The sequence below is a fragment of the Euleptes europaea genome, chromosome 6 (assembly GCF_029931775.1).
Source record: "Euleptes europaea isolate rEulEur1 chromosome 6, rEulEur1.hap1, whole genome shotgun sequence".
Lineage (NCBI taxonomy): Eukaryota > Metazoa > Chordata > Lepidosauria > Squamata > Sphaerodactylidae > Euleptes > Euleptes europaea.
Window position 1 is genome coordinate 96,329,206 of NC_079317.1, and position 17,070 is coordinate 96,346,275.

General features: G+C 42.9%; 2 protein-coding genes across 2 annotated transcripts in view; one reads left to right on the forward strand and one right to left on the reverse strand.

The window, feature by feature from the left end:
* LMNTD2 (lamin tail domain containing 2) overlaps positions 1–10,852 on the forward strand; it is a 58,653-nt gene extending 47,801 nt beyond the window's left edge. The window contains exons 12-15 of the mRNA XM_056851969.1: positions 1,362–1,564; positions 3,564–3,703; positions 8,888–8,973; positions 10,706–10,852. Coding sequence (XP_056707947.1) covers positions 1,362–1,564; positions 3,564–3,703; positions 8,888–8,973; positions 10,706–10,852 — 576 coding nt within the window. The remainder of the gene's footprint in view (positions 1–1,361; positions 1,565–3,563; positions 3,704–8,887; positions 8,974–10,705) is intronic.
* A 1,586-nt stretch (positions 10,853–12,438) lies between these two features.
* LRRC56 (leucine rich repeat containing 56) overlaps positions 12,439–17,070 on the reverse strand; it is a 45,072-nt gene continuing 40,440 nt past the window's right edge. Inside the window, exons 11-12 of the mRNA XM_056851707.1 lie at positions 14,568–14,931; positions 12,439–12,631 (exon numbers count right to left, since the gene is read on the reverse strand). Coding sequence (XP_056707685.1) covers positions 12,439–12,631; positions 14,568–14,931 — 557 coding nt within the window. The remainder of the gene's footprint in view (positions 12,632–14,567; positions 14,932–17,070) is intronic.

Here is a 17,070-nt window from a genome sequence, read left to right on the forward strand (position 1 = left end):
TGACTGGCTCATTGTTAAATATGGACTTGACCTGGGGTTTCTTGGTCCAAGCCCACCATTTTATCTCCTACACTGTATTGATTATTACCAAGGGTGTGCTGTCCTGTGAGAAAGGATATTAGACATTCTATTAAATCCAGTTAGTTCCTATCTAAAGTGTAACCTGAATTTTAAAAGTGCAATGATCATTGTTTGTTAGATGCAAATAATCATAACAAATATCTGGTGCAAGAGATTTAGCTCAGGATGTGAGATCTAAATCATGTGTGTGTTTGTAAAGTGTCGTCAAGACTCAGCTGACTTATGGCGACCCCAACCAGGGGCTTTCAAGGCAAGGGAGAAGCAGAGGTGATTTGCCACTGCCTTCCTCTGCAGAGTCTTCCTTGGTGGTCTCCCTTCCAAGTACTGACCCAGCTTAGCTTTGGAGATCTGATGAGATCAGGCTATACCATGCTGCCTTCCCTCCCTCTAAATCATTAAGCTGCTCCTCACAATCATGTCTATGTTATGCTGCTGCTTAAGGGGCAGGTTCAGCAGGCAGAATGTATCTCTAGCTTTGTTCAGCATACCAGATAGATTGCCCTACTCAACAGAACATCAGAAGCAGCCACCAAATCGTATTGCTGTTAGCTTGCAAATAGTTATAAGAAAGCAGCTGAATATCATTAGCTACTTTTGACATGGCTATGGTTAAGAACACATCCAAATATCTGAGTGTCCTGAGGGGAAGGCAAAAGAGAAAAGCCCAGCAGAGGGAGCTCATACTATCAGCTGCTGAAGAAATCACCAATGGTGTGAGGGATTTCTGCTGTTTTATTGTTTTCTCATTTTGTGTCTTTTAAATTTTTTAAGAGATTTTAAATTGTAAGCTGACTTGAGCGTAGAACCATAGACTCATAGTTGGAAGGGACCACCAGGGTCATCAAGTCCAACCCCCTGCACAATGCAGAAATTTCACAACTACCTCTCCCCCACACACACACACCCCTAGTGACCAGAAGATGGCCAAGATGCCCTCCCTTTCATCATCTGCCTAAGGCCACAGAATCAGCATTGCTGAAAGATGGCCATCTAACCTCTTCTTAAAAACCTCCATGGAAGGAGAGCTTACCACCTCCCGAGGAAGCCTGTTCCACTGAGGAACTGCTCTGACTGTCAGAAAATTCTTCCTAATGTCTAGACGGAAACTCTTCTGATTTAATTTTAACCCGTTGGTTCTGGTCCGACCTTCTTGGGCAACAGAAAACAACTCAGCACCATCCTTTATATGACAGCATATTGGCAGAAAGCGGGTATATAAATATCAATAAATAAGTCTTTGTCAGCTGAAACCTGGTGTGTTTTCCTCCTCTCACTCCCAGAATGTGTCACAATACACAGCACCTCACAGATTCACAGCAGCTGCAGAGGCCTACAGTGATAACGTGGACCTTTCTGTGGACAAGTTTCAGCTTACTGATGACAAGGAGGACTCTCTTGTATCATCATGGCCCTCAAGAGAAGACGCTTCCCAGACTCCCAAGAGAGAGAGGATGGATAGTTATTCCAGAGTCTTAAAGACAAGGTACAGTTTTAATCTAGAAGGAGATTTCTAGATTGGCCTGGTTGGCCACTGTGTGAACAGACTGCTGGACTTGATGGGCCTTGGTCTGATCCAGCAGGGCCTTTCTTATGTTCTTATGTTCTTATTTAATAAATCTAGCCAGCCAGGAGGAGGAATGGAGCATAGTGTTCACCTTATACATTACTAACCCACGTCCATGTCCACCTTCCATTATGAACATGTGATCTCATAACCTTATAGCAACTGTGGTCCTGTTGGTGTGTTTAGATCCCAGCAGTGGCTTTTGAACCAGAAGATGCCGTCTGTGCAGTTCAGGGTTTATTCTAACGTGCAGTAGGGAAATAAAATGTGCAATAGGGAATCATTTTTTGTGCAGTTGGCAATATGAGCTTTAAAAAGGAACAAGGTTATTTTTAAGACAGATGGTCATAGGGTTGCCAACTGCCCACTTATGGCAGGCAATCAACTGCTGACCGCTGCTGTTGCCCGCCGACTCTCAGCTGGTTGGCGGGAGGAAGTAGGTGGGGGAAGAGAGAGGGAGTGACCAGCATCATCTACGCAATGACGTCACTTACAGTGTAACTGCAACTGCTGGCTGAGGCTTTCCTTGCCTCCTCCTGTTCCTATCTTTCCAATTAGCTGGTTTCGCTCCCCCCCCCCCGCTCCACTCAGCTGTTTGTCGGGGGTGGGGCTTTCTTTTTTGCATTGCCGCGGCTTCCCTGGCCGCCCCAGCATGCGAGCTTTCTTTGCTGCACTCTGGCCAGTGTCCCAGGAAGCTTTCCTCCCCACCGCTTTTCCCCACGGTTTCTCGGGAGTAGTGAGTAGTGCTACTCGCGAGAAACCACGGAGGAAAGCTGCCTGAGAAACCTGGGACACCAGGCGGAGCACAGCAAAGAAAGCTTGCTGGAGCGCCAGGAAAGCAGCAGGGGCAAAGCAAAAAAGAAAGCCCCACCCCAGACAAACAGCTGAGTGGTGGCGGGGAGCAAAACCAGCAAGATAGGAACAGGAGGAGGCAGGGAAACTATAGATTGGTGATAATTCTTACTGTACTAACTGTGAAAATATTGCTTTGACCACGCATAATGCACTACAGCCTGATTACAGCCAGGGGCTAGCTGATAGGCATATATTTCACCCATTTTAAAGAAGCCACATCAGCTCCCAGTTTGCTTCCAGGTCCAATTCAATGTGACGGTTATAACCTTTAAATCCCTTCATGGCCTAGGACCCACATATTTGAAGAACCATCTCTTCTCATATGTCCCTGTGAACTACCGTACAGTATTCAAGCTGCTATCTACTGGCGGTTACCCCACTTAAGATGGCCTGCATAGCATGTACCAGAGCCCCAGGCCTTTTCCAAAGTGAGGGGAGCCCCATTATTGGAAATCTTCAGAAGGCACTGCAAGATGACTTTAGTAATCTTTTGGGGTAAGGGGGTATTTGAGATTTTATTTTGTTGGTTTTAAATTGTAATGTTCTAACTATGGCTTGTAAGCTGCCTTGAACCACGCAGAAAGGTGGGATATAAATATTTAATAATAAACAAATAAGCATTATTATTAGCTCTTAGTTAAAATTCAAAACCTTTATTGGCATATAAGATCGTTCCAGGAATTCCAGAATTAGTCATAAACAAGTATCTACAAGTAACAGAAATAGCAGCTATTATCTTTTTTGTTTAATTTTTATCATTAAAGCTTGCTTCAGAAACATGGCTACTATTTCAGTAATTTCTGAATCATACCCATTCGTTAAAAGTCTAAACAAGGAGTGGAGGGAAGAATTCCTATCCAGAATTAATGGCATTAGAAATTTAGTGCGAAGGTCCACTAGCATGTAGATTATTTTCTTTGCCAGATGCTGCCAATGTAAAATGTTATCAGCAGCCTACACCAGCTTAAAGCTGGTGAAGCATCGCAAAGAGTGGATACTTATTCACACTGTTTTGAGGATGATGGTGAGCTTCATACTGAGTCAATCTGCTTTCTCTACTCAGGTACACAGACCGAATTTCTATTGAATCTTCGGGCAGCATAGTTTGGAATCTCCATCCCAGAACAACAAAGAAGCGAATCAGCGTTGGAAGTAGTCCTTCTTCCATCTTGTCCGTAAAAAGTGGCAGCTACCCTCTCTTGAGTATGTAGATCAACATAAGGATTTCTGTGTTAAGTATCAAGTGGGGAGGGGCCATGGCTCAGTGGTAGAGCATCTGATAGCATGCAGAATGCCCCAGGTTCAATCCCAGGCATCTCGAGTTAAAGCACTGGTTCCCAACCAGGGGTCCGTGGACCCCCAGGGGTCCGCGAGAACTAAATTAAGGTCCGCGAAACAAAGTTATAAACCCATAATAAATTAATATTATCAATTAAAAGTTCTCTATTATAAAATATATATATTCAAATATTATTCTAAGTTTAATGTTTAACTAACAGTTATGATTAAAGTTTATTTTCAAATTCTCGGAATTTTTATTTTGAACTTTGGGGTCCCTGCACCGAACAAAAAAGTCCTAGTGGTCCCTGGTCAAAAAAAGGTTGGGAACCACTGAGTTAAAGGGACTGAGCCCAGCCCCCTCCACTGAGAACTTGAATAGTGTCCCATGCTGGCCCCCTGTGCAATATGCAGAGGTGAGGAATCTTATAGGTACACTAAAGAATGGTAAAGCTCCGGGAAGTGACTTAATCTCTGCAGACCTAATTAAAAGGAATGTGGAATGGTGGACACCCCTCCTGGCCGCACTATTCACTGCAGTTGATAGAACAGGTAGGATCCCTCCTGATTGGGGCCTAGCAATAATTGTCCCTATTTATAAGAAAGGTTGCAAAGAAAACCCAGCCAATTATAGACCTATCAGTCTATTAAACATAATTAGTAAGTTGTACGCAAGACATCTGCAATGGAAATTTAGAGATTGGTTAGAACAGGAAAATTGCCTTTCAGAAGAACAAGCTGGATTTAGAGAGGGTCGCTCATGCTTGGACCATTGTATGATTATGGAGCATTTAATAGCTAAATACTCCTCTAAATCAACGGTCTCCCTATATACAGCATTTATTGATCTTAAGTCAGCTTTCGATTCTGTGTCTAGAATCATCCTATGGGAAAAACTGGAAACAACCAATATAGATAGACGACTGTTATTTTTGATTAGAGCCCTACATGAAAACACCTCTATTAAAATAAGATGTAATCCCCAGGGTCAGCTGACCAAGGGAATAAGAACACTAAAGGGAGTGAAACAAGGCTGTATATTGGCTCCCTTACTGTTTAACTTCTACATTAATGATCTTGTGGATTATTTGAGAAGTCCAGCGTTTCATCCCCCTAAGTTAACTGACAAACACCTACATCTTCTTCTTTATGCTGATGATACAGTAATATTATCTAGAACTCCCATTGGTCTCAGAAGGGCCCTCCATGCATTTTACCAGTACTGTAAGGAGAACTGCTTGGAGATCAATTATTCAAAAACAAAAATAATGGCCTTTGCTAAGAGGCCAAAAAACCACTCATGGCGTATAGACACTACCCCGATAGAACAGGTACATACCTATAAATATCTAGGTGTAACTTTACAAGAGTCTGGTTCGAAGAATGCCCACTTAGCCCATGTCTCATTAAATGCTCAGATGAGTGCGGGGGCTATTCAAAGATTTTATTGGTCTAAGGGGGGTAGGAATGTGGCGGCCGCTATTAAGCTTTTTAATATGAAATCCTTGGCTCAATTATTATATGGAGCCCCACTCTGTATAATGGCAAATAAGATGTTACTTGAAAAAACTCAATCTAAATTTTTAAGAAATATCCTCCAAGTATCTACTGGAGTGTCAAATGCTGCCATTCGACTGGAGGTTGGAATGGTTACGGTCGAGGCTAGAGTTTGGATCGCTGCGATTTTTTACTGGCTTAAGCTGATTTACTTCCCTGGGCGACTTGTTTCACTCACCCTGGCAGATACCTTTGTCTCCCCTTGGAGTAAGATGATTGAGCAAAAACTGAGCTACTATGGCCTGTCGAAACAACTTTACAAAACAAATGACTATGCTCAGGCAAGAGAAATTGTTAAACTTCGTATATTGGATGTCGAAAGACAGCACGATATGAATAGGCTAAGGAGCCCTCTTTATTATATAAGTGGGTTGAATAGGGTGGTCATGATGCCATATATTAAGTTATTGGATAACCAGGAATATAGGAGGATTTTTACCTTGTTAAGATATAACATGCTACCCACAGCTGTTCTAGAGGGAAGATATAGAGGCGTGCCATATGGAAGTTGTCTATGTGAGTGCGGTGATGGCTCTGTAGAGACTTTAGAACATATTCTTTTTGAGTGTAGAATATATAGGCAGATTAGAGAATCCCTGATTGTGCCTATAATTGCACGTTACCCTCATGAAAATAGAAGGTCTCTTCTTTTAATCCTGCTATCGGATAAGCAGCAGGAGATTACCTGTAAAGTTGCCAAATTTGGTTGGCTGGTTCTTAAAATTAAGAAAAGGCGGAGTGGCGTATAAAGATGCCTTATATAAATTCATATTTTAATAAGATGTATATTGGTAGTATGTAAGCTATTTTACTTATGGATTAATTGTGTTCTTATTTATATTCTGGTCTATGACTGTTTTAAATAAACTTGACTTGACTTGGAGTTAAAGGGACTAGGTGAGTAGGTGATGTGAAAGACCTCCGCCTGAGACCCTGGAGAGCCACTGCCGGTCTGAGTAGACAATACTGACTTGGATGGACCAAGGGTCTGATTCAGTATAAGGCAGCTTCATGCGTTCAAGCCCTGTCATGTGTTAGGGGATCTTTCACCACACAGAATGTACCTATGTTAAAGAAAAGTTGTGAATGTATAAACAGTGACCTGAATGGTTTAAGTGAACATGCTCAGAGGCAGGTACAGAGGCACTAGCTACATGTTTTGTGGAAACACATGCAGTGAAGCCCTAACAAGTGTTTAAAAAAAAAAAAAAACAGGACCCCCCACCCACCACACTCACACAAAAATGACTTCTCAGCTTGGCCCTGTGGGGAGGTGATTTTGAGCAGAGAATCCATGTGTAGGGAAAAGGGTTAATAATCGCCTTCCTCTGCTGCAAAACAACTTCCCTGTGGAACTTCATTTTAAACGTTTTGGAGCTCCGTTACGCATTTGCATTTATAATGTAGCTAGCCTCTCAGGGCAAGTCTCCACTGCAGATGTAAATCTGGATAACGATCATGGCTGGTTCCCAAGATAGCCTGGGAAACAATTGGTCAGGTGCATGGGGAAATAGGAATCTCCAGCACAGAAGTCTCAGTATCTAGACTGAAATATACCTGCAAGTCTCTTCAGTGTAGACACGCTTAGAAATTGTGCTCATATGTACAGGGCAATATAATTATCTAAATATATTCCTCTACCCTAGAGGGTTTTTTTTGTTTTGTTTTTACAAATTACCTATTCTCTGCTTCTACTTTTGTTTCTTTTAACTAGGAAGGCAAATACCAATCAAACTCTGTGCTTAGAATATGAAAAAAAAAAATCACAACTGCCCTGATCTGTTAATAGAGCAAGCAACTACTGTGCTAATTTCTAACACATGCAATCTGTGGCAGCTGGTTGATTCATACACAGGCATTGCAAATTAAAGAACAATTGCAGTTGGCTGTGCTCTTATGTTTCTACTGCAAAGGAACTTCAGTTCACTCTGATGGAGAGAGTGTTGCCCATGTATCTGTCAGACACACCAAATACTACTGAGGCTCAGACAACATTAATTTGTGGTATGTTTGGAGACCAGAATGGGAAACCTGTTCTTTGGAAACAACTTCTGATCCTATTGCATGTGCACTTACACAGACTGAATTATAATAAGAGGTGGGTGGCTGGGCTGGTTCATCATATCCCCAGCAACCAGTTACCGGGAACTTGGAGTAGCCTTCCCTATCAGATTTTTATCCCATCCTTTCTTCAAGGCACTCAGGATTAGGGGCGTGCACCCAAAATAAATTTGATTTTTTTTTGGATTTGGGTATATTAAGACTAAAAAAAATTCGGTATTTCCAAAAAAAGTTGAATCCCCATACCGTTTTTTTTCCAGCATTTTTCTAGATATCTCAAATATTTTGGGCTACATTATACTCTATGAGGAATCTTCCATGGCTCGGGTGGGGGTACTATTTATGGTAGAGACACCAAATTTGCAGCATAGCTGCTGGTGACTCTCCTTACAAGAACCCCTGAGTTTGGTAAAGATTGAGTCAAGGTGTTCGATTTTATGAGGCCCCATTTTTTCCTCCATTTGGGAGTCCATACAATTGGATTCTCTAATTCAATCTTTATCAAACTCAAGGGTTCTTGTAAGGAGAGTCACCAGAAGCTATGCTGCAAATTTGGTGCCTCTGCCTTAAAATGCTTCAGTGGAGCTTCAATGGCTTCAATGGAGGCATTTAGGCTTCCATTGAAGCCTATGGGAAATCTTTCTGGGGCTCCTGGGGGGGGCTGCTTTTTAAGGTAGAGATACCAAATGTGCAGCATAGCTGTTGGTGACTCTCCTTACGAGAACCTCTAACTTTGGTAAAGATTTGGTCAGGGAGTCCAATTTTATTGGCCCCCATTTTTTTCTCCATTTAGGGACCAATAAAATTGGACCCTCGACCCAATCTTTAACAAACTCTGAAGTTCTTGTAAGGAGAGTCACCAGCAGCTATGCTGCAAATTTGGTGCCTCTGCCATATGAAACATCCCTCCTTCAGAGCCCTGGAAAAATTCCCCATAGATTGTAATGGAGCGGGGGCATTTAGAGGCTCTATGGAAAATCCTGAAAAGCTGAAAAAAGCCAAAGATTTTTATTTTATTTATTTGCTTTTTTGGAATCGCCTCCCCCCTTCCCTGCTGCTAAGGGCACCATTTTTGTTTGGCCAAAAAAGCCACAAATGATGGAAAGGTATTTTTTGGGAGGGGGTTCCCCAGTTTGGCAAAGCTGTATGCACACTCCTATTCAGGATACATTGTTCTTCCCTACCCCTTTTTATCCTTGCAAAAATCCTGTAAAATATTCTAGGCTGAGTGAGAAGGAATAGCCAGGGTCACCTACTGAGCTGTCATGGATAAATGGGACTATGAACCCCATGATCCCCTCTTTCCCCTTCCATCACCTCAAGGCCCCCAATCTGTGTAAGAGTGCTCCCAAATACATCACTGTATGGGGGATAAAGATCCCCAATAGCTTTGGATTCATCTAAAGTACGGAAATATTACACTTTCTCTAGTTCAGCTGAGCTTGTAATAAGTACTAATTAGGAACTCTGCTTTTACTTTTGTGTTAGCAGTCAAAGACAGCCACTCTTCATCCAGTGATGATGAATATTATACTTCACAAACATGGAAACCCTCACTTGAAGAACCAAAAGTCAGAGTGAGTAAAGTCTATTAGTAGTACATTTATGGAATTGTAGCAGCATTCCCAATCCTGCACAGGCCTATGTAGGGTTTTTTTGAGCTCAAGATCAGATTTACTGACGTTGGGGATAAGGAAGCAATGAGAGGGCTCCTGCTGCTTTTCTCTCTTTCTTCAACTCAAGGGTCAAATCCCCTTCTTATGATAGGGGACTCTGGATAGGAAAGGGGGTCTTCTTTCATTTTATACCGGGCTCTCGCAGAAGCAGAGCAAATCACAATCCAAGTATGAAGTGAGCAGATATTCCCTACCCCCAAATGCTCCGTGGATATTGAGGGCAGGGGCGGGGGTTAATAGTGGTGACCACAAATAATAGCTGTCTACTCAAGTTAGGACTTGTGGACACTTGAGGGTGGGCAGTATTTGCTGCAGCTTCTTGGTCTCTTAAATTGTGAAGAAACAGAACTCAGTTAGCAACATGTGCAGACACTAGATATCATTTGGTTGAATGCAGGGACTCTGTTAGGGTAACATGACTAGAATGGGCTATGGCAGAAGACAGGCTTTAACGTGGAAAACCACATAGAGAAGTCCCGTTAATGCTGTTACTACAAAGATATCTCATGTGCGCATGATGGAATAATCCAGAATATATATTTTGATATTAAACATGAAAAGTATCACAGTTGAGCCCACTACCCTTTAAAATCTTCCTACAAATTCAGTAGAACAGTGGCTAATGACTGAAATGATGACTTGTTGCAATACCCATGCACAACAGAGGAAGAAGTCCCCAATAGCCTACACATTTTCAGACTCTGAGGTAGATCTTTTTGTTAGTTTTTAAAGCCAAGGTCTTCTGTTTTTCCGATCTGTCAGATATACAGCTCTGCAAAACATAGCAAACCCCACAGTAAACATTCCATGAAATAATATGCCTTGAAATAAGATTCAACAGACAGGTTGCTTGGCAGGCCTTATTCTGAAGACAGAATAGAATATTCTTTAGCGGAAGAACGTCTTGAAACTGTCTCCCTCTCCACCTGTACTACCATTCAGCATTTTACTATCACTAAGGCCACAGATGGATTTCTGAAAGGCAAACATTGACACTGAGTTTTAACTTACTATCCAGATGGATTTGCCTCCACTGCTGTGTAACTTCAACAAGTAGCTTCGTTTTGTCTCTACCTCAGGCACTGCATTTTTAGAATGAGAAATGTTTAATTGCCTTTGTGTTATGATGTAAAATTAATGTAATGGTTGGGAAAGAATTTGACTCCTGCAATGTGAGGTTAGGGGTTTCTCTGGCATGATCCCATCATACTTGCGAAATATTTGTCCTATAACAAAAAGCTACTGAACACTGCTTTTCCGACAAGGCGTTTTGACTCAGGCCCAGCAGCAACTTGCAGGACAGGTTTAGGTGTCCTAAATTAACACTTGTTTTATATAAAGGATGATGAATTGAGAGCAACACAACAGCTGTCCCCAGTTTGTGATTCTGTTTTCCTTCTACGATGACAAGAGACTTGATGATTCCACAAATCATCTGACAATGCAGCAATCATATAAACGAGAGCTATACGCTGAACTTTTTAATATTCTCAGTGCCTGATAGATGTAATATATTCCCAGTGATGGAATAATGGGCTTATATTAATAGTGCAGTTACACCTGATGAGGTGTGGCAAGCATCATCTAATTTAGTACTGGCATCTGTTAGTGATGGTGGCGTCTTTTTCTTTAGGAGTTCAAGACAACACTAGATACCACGCTTCCCATGGTAGCTCTCATAGGACAGAAGAGTGCCCGCTCAAAATATGGCTTCAAGTACATGAATTATGTTCCCACCAGTACGGATCTGCATCTACGGCGGTACTATTATGGAAGTTGACATGTTGATGAAAGGAAGCAAAGAAAGCTTGGTTCGCACAACTTCTTTAAATACATGATGTTGCAGTCTGTCTGACAAGAACTTTTGTGGCTCGTAACTCTAATTCTGAGGTGGTTTTTGGTGCCTGCTTACCTATCCTGGAAGGGCTGATTGCCACACTGAAGGGGTGTGGTAGGCAGGAGAAAAGAACAGCACATTATTGTATCATAAAGAGGCTTCCAAGTGGAAGGTGATCGTTGTTGAATGCTGGTTTTAATAGATGAACCCCTTTCACAAGCAAATGGGAAATAAGCAAGTAATTTGGTGTTTGTTTCCAACTAGCTATGTATTTAAACGTGGAATGATCCTGCAGTGCAATCCTATGCAGAGTTACACCTTTCTCAGCCCACTGACTCCAATGGACTTGAAAGGGTGTAACTCTGCTTAGGATGGTACTGCCAGTCATACAGAAAGAAAGTCTGGAGGTGGAGATGCTTCAATATTTTTTTATTTATTGGTTCAGCATAAGAAACAGCTGAAGGCATGGACTGAATATTCTCTGTTTCATACTTGGTTCTTTGTAGTGTTCTCTATTACGTTTTTCAAACTGTGAACCAGCTGACAGTTCACAGTATACCACATCATATCTTATTTGCACACAGCAGAGGGATAAAGCTCCCTAAAACTGTCATCTTGGGAGGAAGCCTGGAAAATAAATTACATTGTTTAAATCAATCTAAAACTGATCTGAAAAAAGTTACAGAACATTTGATTGCAAGGGTACATCTGTTGTAAAAATGCACTGCAAAGATGAAGTAAATGAGTGATTCTTCGGGAATCAACCACATCAACTGAAAACATATTTACACAGGTCTTTTGGCTTGGAGAACATACACTCATGTATAGCCATCATGGGGAAGTGCTATGAGTTTCTTGTAAGCGCGATTAGAACAAGTTGATGTGATAAAATCCTTCCGATTACAGCCTCCCTCTGAGCTATTCAGTTTTTCCCTGCTGGGATGACCCTGTTTCAACACCAGCGCGACAGGGAAACTTGTACCTGAATCAAGGATATGTCCTGCAAGTTAGACTTCTGTCCAAAGGACAAAGAGGGCCCACTCGGATCCAATCCAAGAGTTGCAGCAACACAACTTCCCCAGTTTGTGCTGTTATTTGGCCTGTGGGCGCGCACTGGCTGACGCTTGGACAGCTGCAGATGGATACCTGAGGGGAGGCTGAAGGACAGTCTGTCCCTTCCTCCCACCGGCTGAGTCAAGGGAGCCACCCTGGCTCGTGAGGCCGGTCATGCAGCTGATCTCGAAGGCATGCGGTCTCTGGAGGGGCCTGTTGCGGCACTCCTTGCAGAAGCAACTGAAATGGCTGGTGGGAGGGCTGAAGCTTCTCTCTTCACACGCTGCTTTTGTTTGAGGTCATGAAGGTGTCTCCTTCAAACTTCTTTGCTTGCCTAGGGCCACTGTTGTGCTTGATGGTCAGAATGACTCAGAAAAGTCAGCCTGTGTTGCTCATAGGAAAATGGGAAACACAGAAAACAGCTGAACGCGTCTGTGACTTGGCAACGGCATATGCACAGCTGCTCAGGGCATTTCCTATAGCTCGGGAAACTTGCTTTGAGCTGTCATAGAGATATTCGGCCTGCTTGGCAAGCTCTGCAGGGCAGCCTTGGCGGTCAGAGGGCGACCCACGTTCAGCACTGCAAGGGTCTCCGGCGGTTTCACAAACGGGTGAATAATTGGGTGGTGAGGGTTGATCATCTTGTGAAGATTACTATCCACAGTGGCTCTGAAAAAACACACACACACAAAGGTATAGTGAACTAGTACAAATTCGTTTGAAAGACTGATTTGGCATTTTGGATTCACCTGTATATGCCCAGTGCTGGATGCACCACAGTGGAATAGAAGATTTTCTACAAATCTCAATCCCCTACCCCTAGAACATGGAGAAACATGAAGCTGTTCAGATGTAGTTAAGAATATGGATGCATGGTCATGACCCCTGTGCAAATAACATCCCCTGCTAAATTTTCTCTTCTGTCATCTTGCTAAGATTAAGGGGCTGTTGGTTAAGAAGGCCAATAATGGTTTATGGAGTCTCAGGTTCTCAGTTTGGGGATGCTTTTAGATCCAGGACTATAGAGGAAGGTGACCTATGTGGCACATCACAGTTTTAATCAACTTTGCTGGTTTGCTAGCTGCGGTCCTTCCATGAGAGGCATGATTTGGCCACCGTTGTACAGATTCTGATTACATTCTATTATCCCAGAGAGACAGTGTGGTGTAGTGGTTAAGAGTGGCAGACTCTAATCTGGTGAACCAGATTGTTTCCACACTCCTCCACATGAAGCCTGCTGGGTGACCTTGGGCTAGTCACAGTTTTCTCTGAACTCTCTCAGCCCCACCTACCTCACAAGGTTCCCATTGTGGGGAGAGGAAAAGATTGTGATTGTAAGCTGCTCTGAGGCTCCTTAAGGTAGTGAAAAGCGGAGTATAAAAACCAAGCCTTCTTCTAATAGAAGATTACCCCACACTGGCTTCTATTTTGCTTCCAAGCACAATTTAAAGTGCTCATTATTATCTCTAAAGCCCTACACTGTTTTGGACTTAAAGGATAATCTTCTCCAGCACAAACCCACCCACTGGCCAAAGTCATTATCAGAGGCCCTGCCCTTTGTACCCCCACGGGCAGAAACAGTGAGCAACCCAAGACTGGGCCTTTTGGCCAAGCATGTAGAAGCTAGTCCCCACAGAGGCTTGCCTGGGAACAGATTTACAAGTTTTCAGGTACCAGACTAAGATGTTTTTATTCTAAAAATCCTTTTCATAATTTCCTTAGGAGTTTTAGTGAAGTATTTATCAGGTGGTTACAGCTATGGTTGAAGAGGTTTATGGATCCTGGTTCTGTTTTAATTTGCATATGTTTTAAGGCTGATGTTTTATGACCTTTATCATATACTCTCATCTGTTACTATTTTACAGTGCAATTCTAAACAGAGTTATACCCTTCTAACTCCACTGAACCCAATGCTCTTAGAAGGGTGCAACTCTGTTTAAGATTGCCTGTTAATTTTGGTTTATTGTTTTACTTGGTTGGCTGTAGCTGCTTTGAATGATAATGCCTTATAAAAAGGCAGGATATGAATATTTTAAACAAACAAAACACTCTTTCCCAACCACACAGTGAATACCATTTATAGCAGTTACCAAGGTGTGGGAGGGAAGGATGGATTGAGAAATAGAAAACAGGAGGGAGGATTACTAGTAGAGTGGTTAGCTTTTTTAAAAGACACAAGCTGAGAGCCATAGCTATCCAAGTCATGCCTCCTGACTGAGTTTCACATGTGTATGCATATCTGTATATTTGTGATTATTCTTTGATGGGGGAAATGCACTCTTCACGTGCTTAAAGGCTAGAGGCCTTGCCTGCCATGGTACGAAAGGTATAACCAATCTCAAATGTAATTAGTTTGTGAAACTACTTGGAACTCATTGTTTGAGAAAGGCAACAATGCAGTACTCAGAATCAAAAAGCAAGTAGTTAAGTTTAAAATCAACAGGACTGCGGCCCCACACTAACAGAGTCACATATGCACAAATCCACTGAGGCTTATGGGTTTAAGTATGCCTAAATCTATTTCAGGGTCAATGAGCCAGCCTTTATCCTATGTATGTTTCTTCTACTTCTTTTAGCAATTCTAGCCTAGTTTAAGTAGCCAAACCTGATGAGTGTTGATCCAGTTGCTGCTGGTCCTGAAATGGGTCTTCTGGTTGCCTTGCTGATGCTGCCACAGGGCCTGCGCTTGTGTCCTAAAACGGATATGTTAGACGAGGCGTCAGGCTTTCCGCAGAGACGAAGGACAGTAGTCTTCTCAACCACATGCTGCACATCTCTGTTCTCGGTTGATGAAAAAGCGGGCTTCAGCTGAGATACCTTTTTCGAGCTGGGTACTTTCAGACGCCTGGCTCTGACAAGCCCGCCCTTCACACCTTGTATGGATGCAGGCGAGGGACATGTTGGAGGAGAAGGCACAAGAGGGTGCTTTATAAGAGCGGGTAGTGCATTTTCCAAGGCATGCAATGAATCTGAAATGCAACAGGAAAGCGCTTGATTTAGAAACAAAATTATTTTTCCAGCTTGAGACCATTATTCAACAGCCACCATAGTGGAAATGCTTTCATGATTTGTTGGATTTAGGATTGGGCACTCTTGTTCATACTGGGGCAGGAAAAATGACCTGAACTCCCATTAATTATGTGATAAGAACAGTTTCAAAATCCTTGTAACCTCCATTCTCTGCTCCATGTTCCACTGGACGGCTTTTTTTTAAAAAAGGTAGTCGCTATATCACTATAGCATTATGCTATAGAGAAGGGTGGGGAACATCAGGCCCAGGGGCCGTTTAAGGCACGTGAAGTCATTTGGTCTGGCCCTTCGTGGGTCCTGGCAGATCTCTAGCTCAGAAGGATCTACTACTGACGATCCGCCCCTTCCCGTGGACAGGAATAGCCTTTATTCAAGGCCGATGTGAGTTTGTTTTGCCAAGAAAAGGAACTTTTTCCCCCCTTGCAGAAGAGTCATTAGCTATGGAGCTGCTAGGACTGCCCAAGAAACTGTGTTAACCTTTTCCCACCTGGGCTGTGGAGAAACATATTCCCTCTGTACTACAAGAGGGCTGGGGGCGGAAGTGGTGACAATGGAGTGGTTAAAGGGGGCAGGGCCAGAATGCGCGAGTGGGGGGTAGTTCTTAGCCAGTGTGTCCTCATTTTCTCCCTGCAGGTGGAGGTAGCAGGAGCCAGCTGTAGAATCTGGCCTGCCCATGCGGAGCAGGAGCAACTCTGGTGCGCGGCTGGACGGCTATGCCTGGCTGGTGCAACAGACCATCCTGTGCCACCAGGTGGATGAGTGCGCCACTGGTTGGATGCCTGCCTGCTTGCATGCACCGGGGGGTGTCATCTGGGCAGCTGCCTGCTTGGGGCTTGGTTGGCTAATTTTTAAGTTGATAATTTTGTATGGCCCGCTAATGATGCTATAAATATCCAAATGGCCCTTGGTGGAAAAAAGGTTCCCCACTCCTGCTATAGTGATATATAGCAATGAATGTATGGGGTTTTTTTTAAGCCTTCAAGTGGCATGGGGGAGGATGGGAAATGGCAGCCACAAGATGATAGCAGCAAAATTATGCCAATGTGGGCAGGTGGTCTGTGCAACCTCCTGTCCATAAGTCATACAAACTTGTGTGAATCATTCAGGTAAGCACAAACCAAAGCAGATTTGGGAATCGTTAGAACCAAGTGGGGAAACCCTGGAAAAACGATGAAAGGAGAACATTGTGTGGATTCTCCACCCTTTCACCCCCCTCAAAAAAAGTTCCAGTTTGAGAGCTAAGGGGGAGCAAAGCATCCCTATTAAAATTCTCAAGATTGTATACGTCAAGAGAAATGCCTGATGATGTAGGATACTCTGTGCATGTTGTTTTAGAAAATGTTTGGAAATAGAAAATCTAGACTTACTAGGGAAAAAATTACAGGAACTCTAAAATTGTCACTTTAGAGTAATTGGATGCTCATCTCCCAACTAGGTTCTAGGTTTTCCTGTTTCCAGACATGAAGCTAGCATGCCCACAGCAGCGTCCGTCAGCAAAGTAAACATTCTTGAGTCCTCTCAGCAAGATACTTGCTCACGGATCAAGCCAAGGCTTAAAACAGCATATGGATTTCTAATTAGTTTATTTTACCAAAGCCAGACCACAGCTGATGGGCAGAAGATGGGCATAATTGCACTTCAAAAGAGCTGACCTATTGAGGGTATTCCAGGCCAGGTAGGAGCTGCACAGGAGTTTTACAAACAGAACATCCAGCCCAGGCATTCACTTCCTGTGCCAGGTCAGAGGCTGCTGCACACTGGAACTAAATGGCTCAGCTGACTGAAGTCCAATAACAAGAAGTTTAAAAAATTGTGAGTCTTCAACAGGAATCCTCAAGAAATACAAGGACACATTGCTTTAAAAAGAAAGCTGAACTTTTTGAGAGTTCATCCAGTACTGTTGGCTCCAAGAAAATGTCCTTTAGGGCACAGGTCTTATGTGCTCCTTGGCTAAGACCATAAAATAACTGGAAAGGGCTGGGGGACTTTCCAAGCAAATGATTTCAAGCACAATTAATTTACATGTGCTGCACATAATCCAGACATCCTCCTTTGAGGTTTTGCTTTTCGTTCTAAGG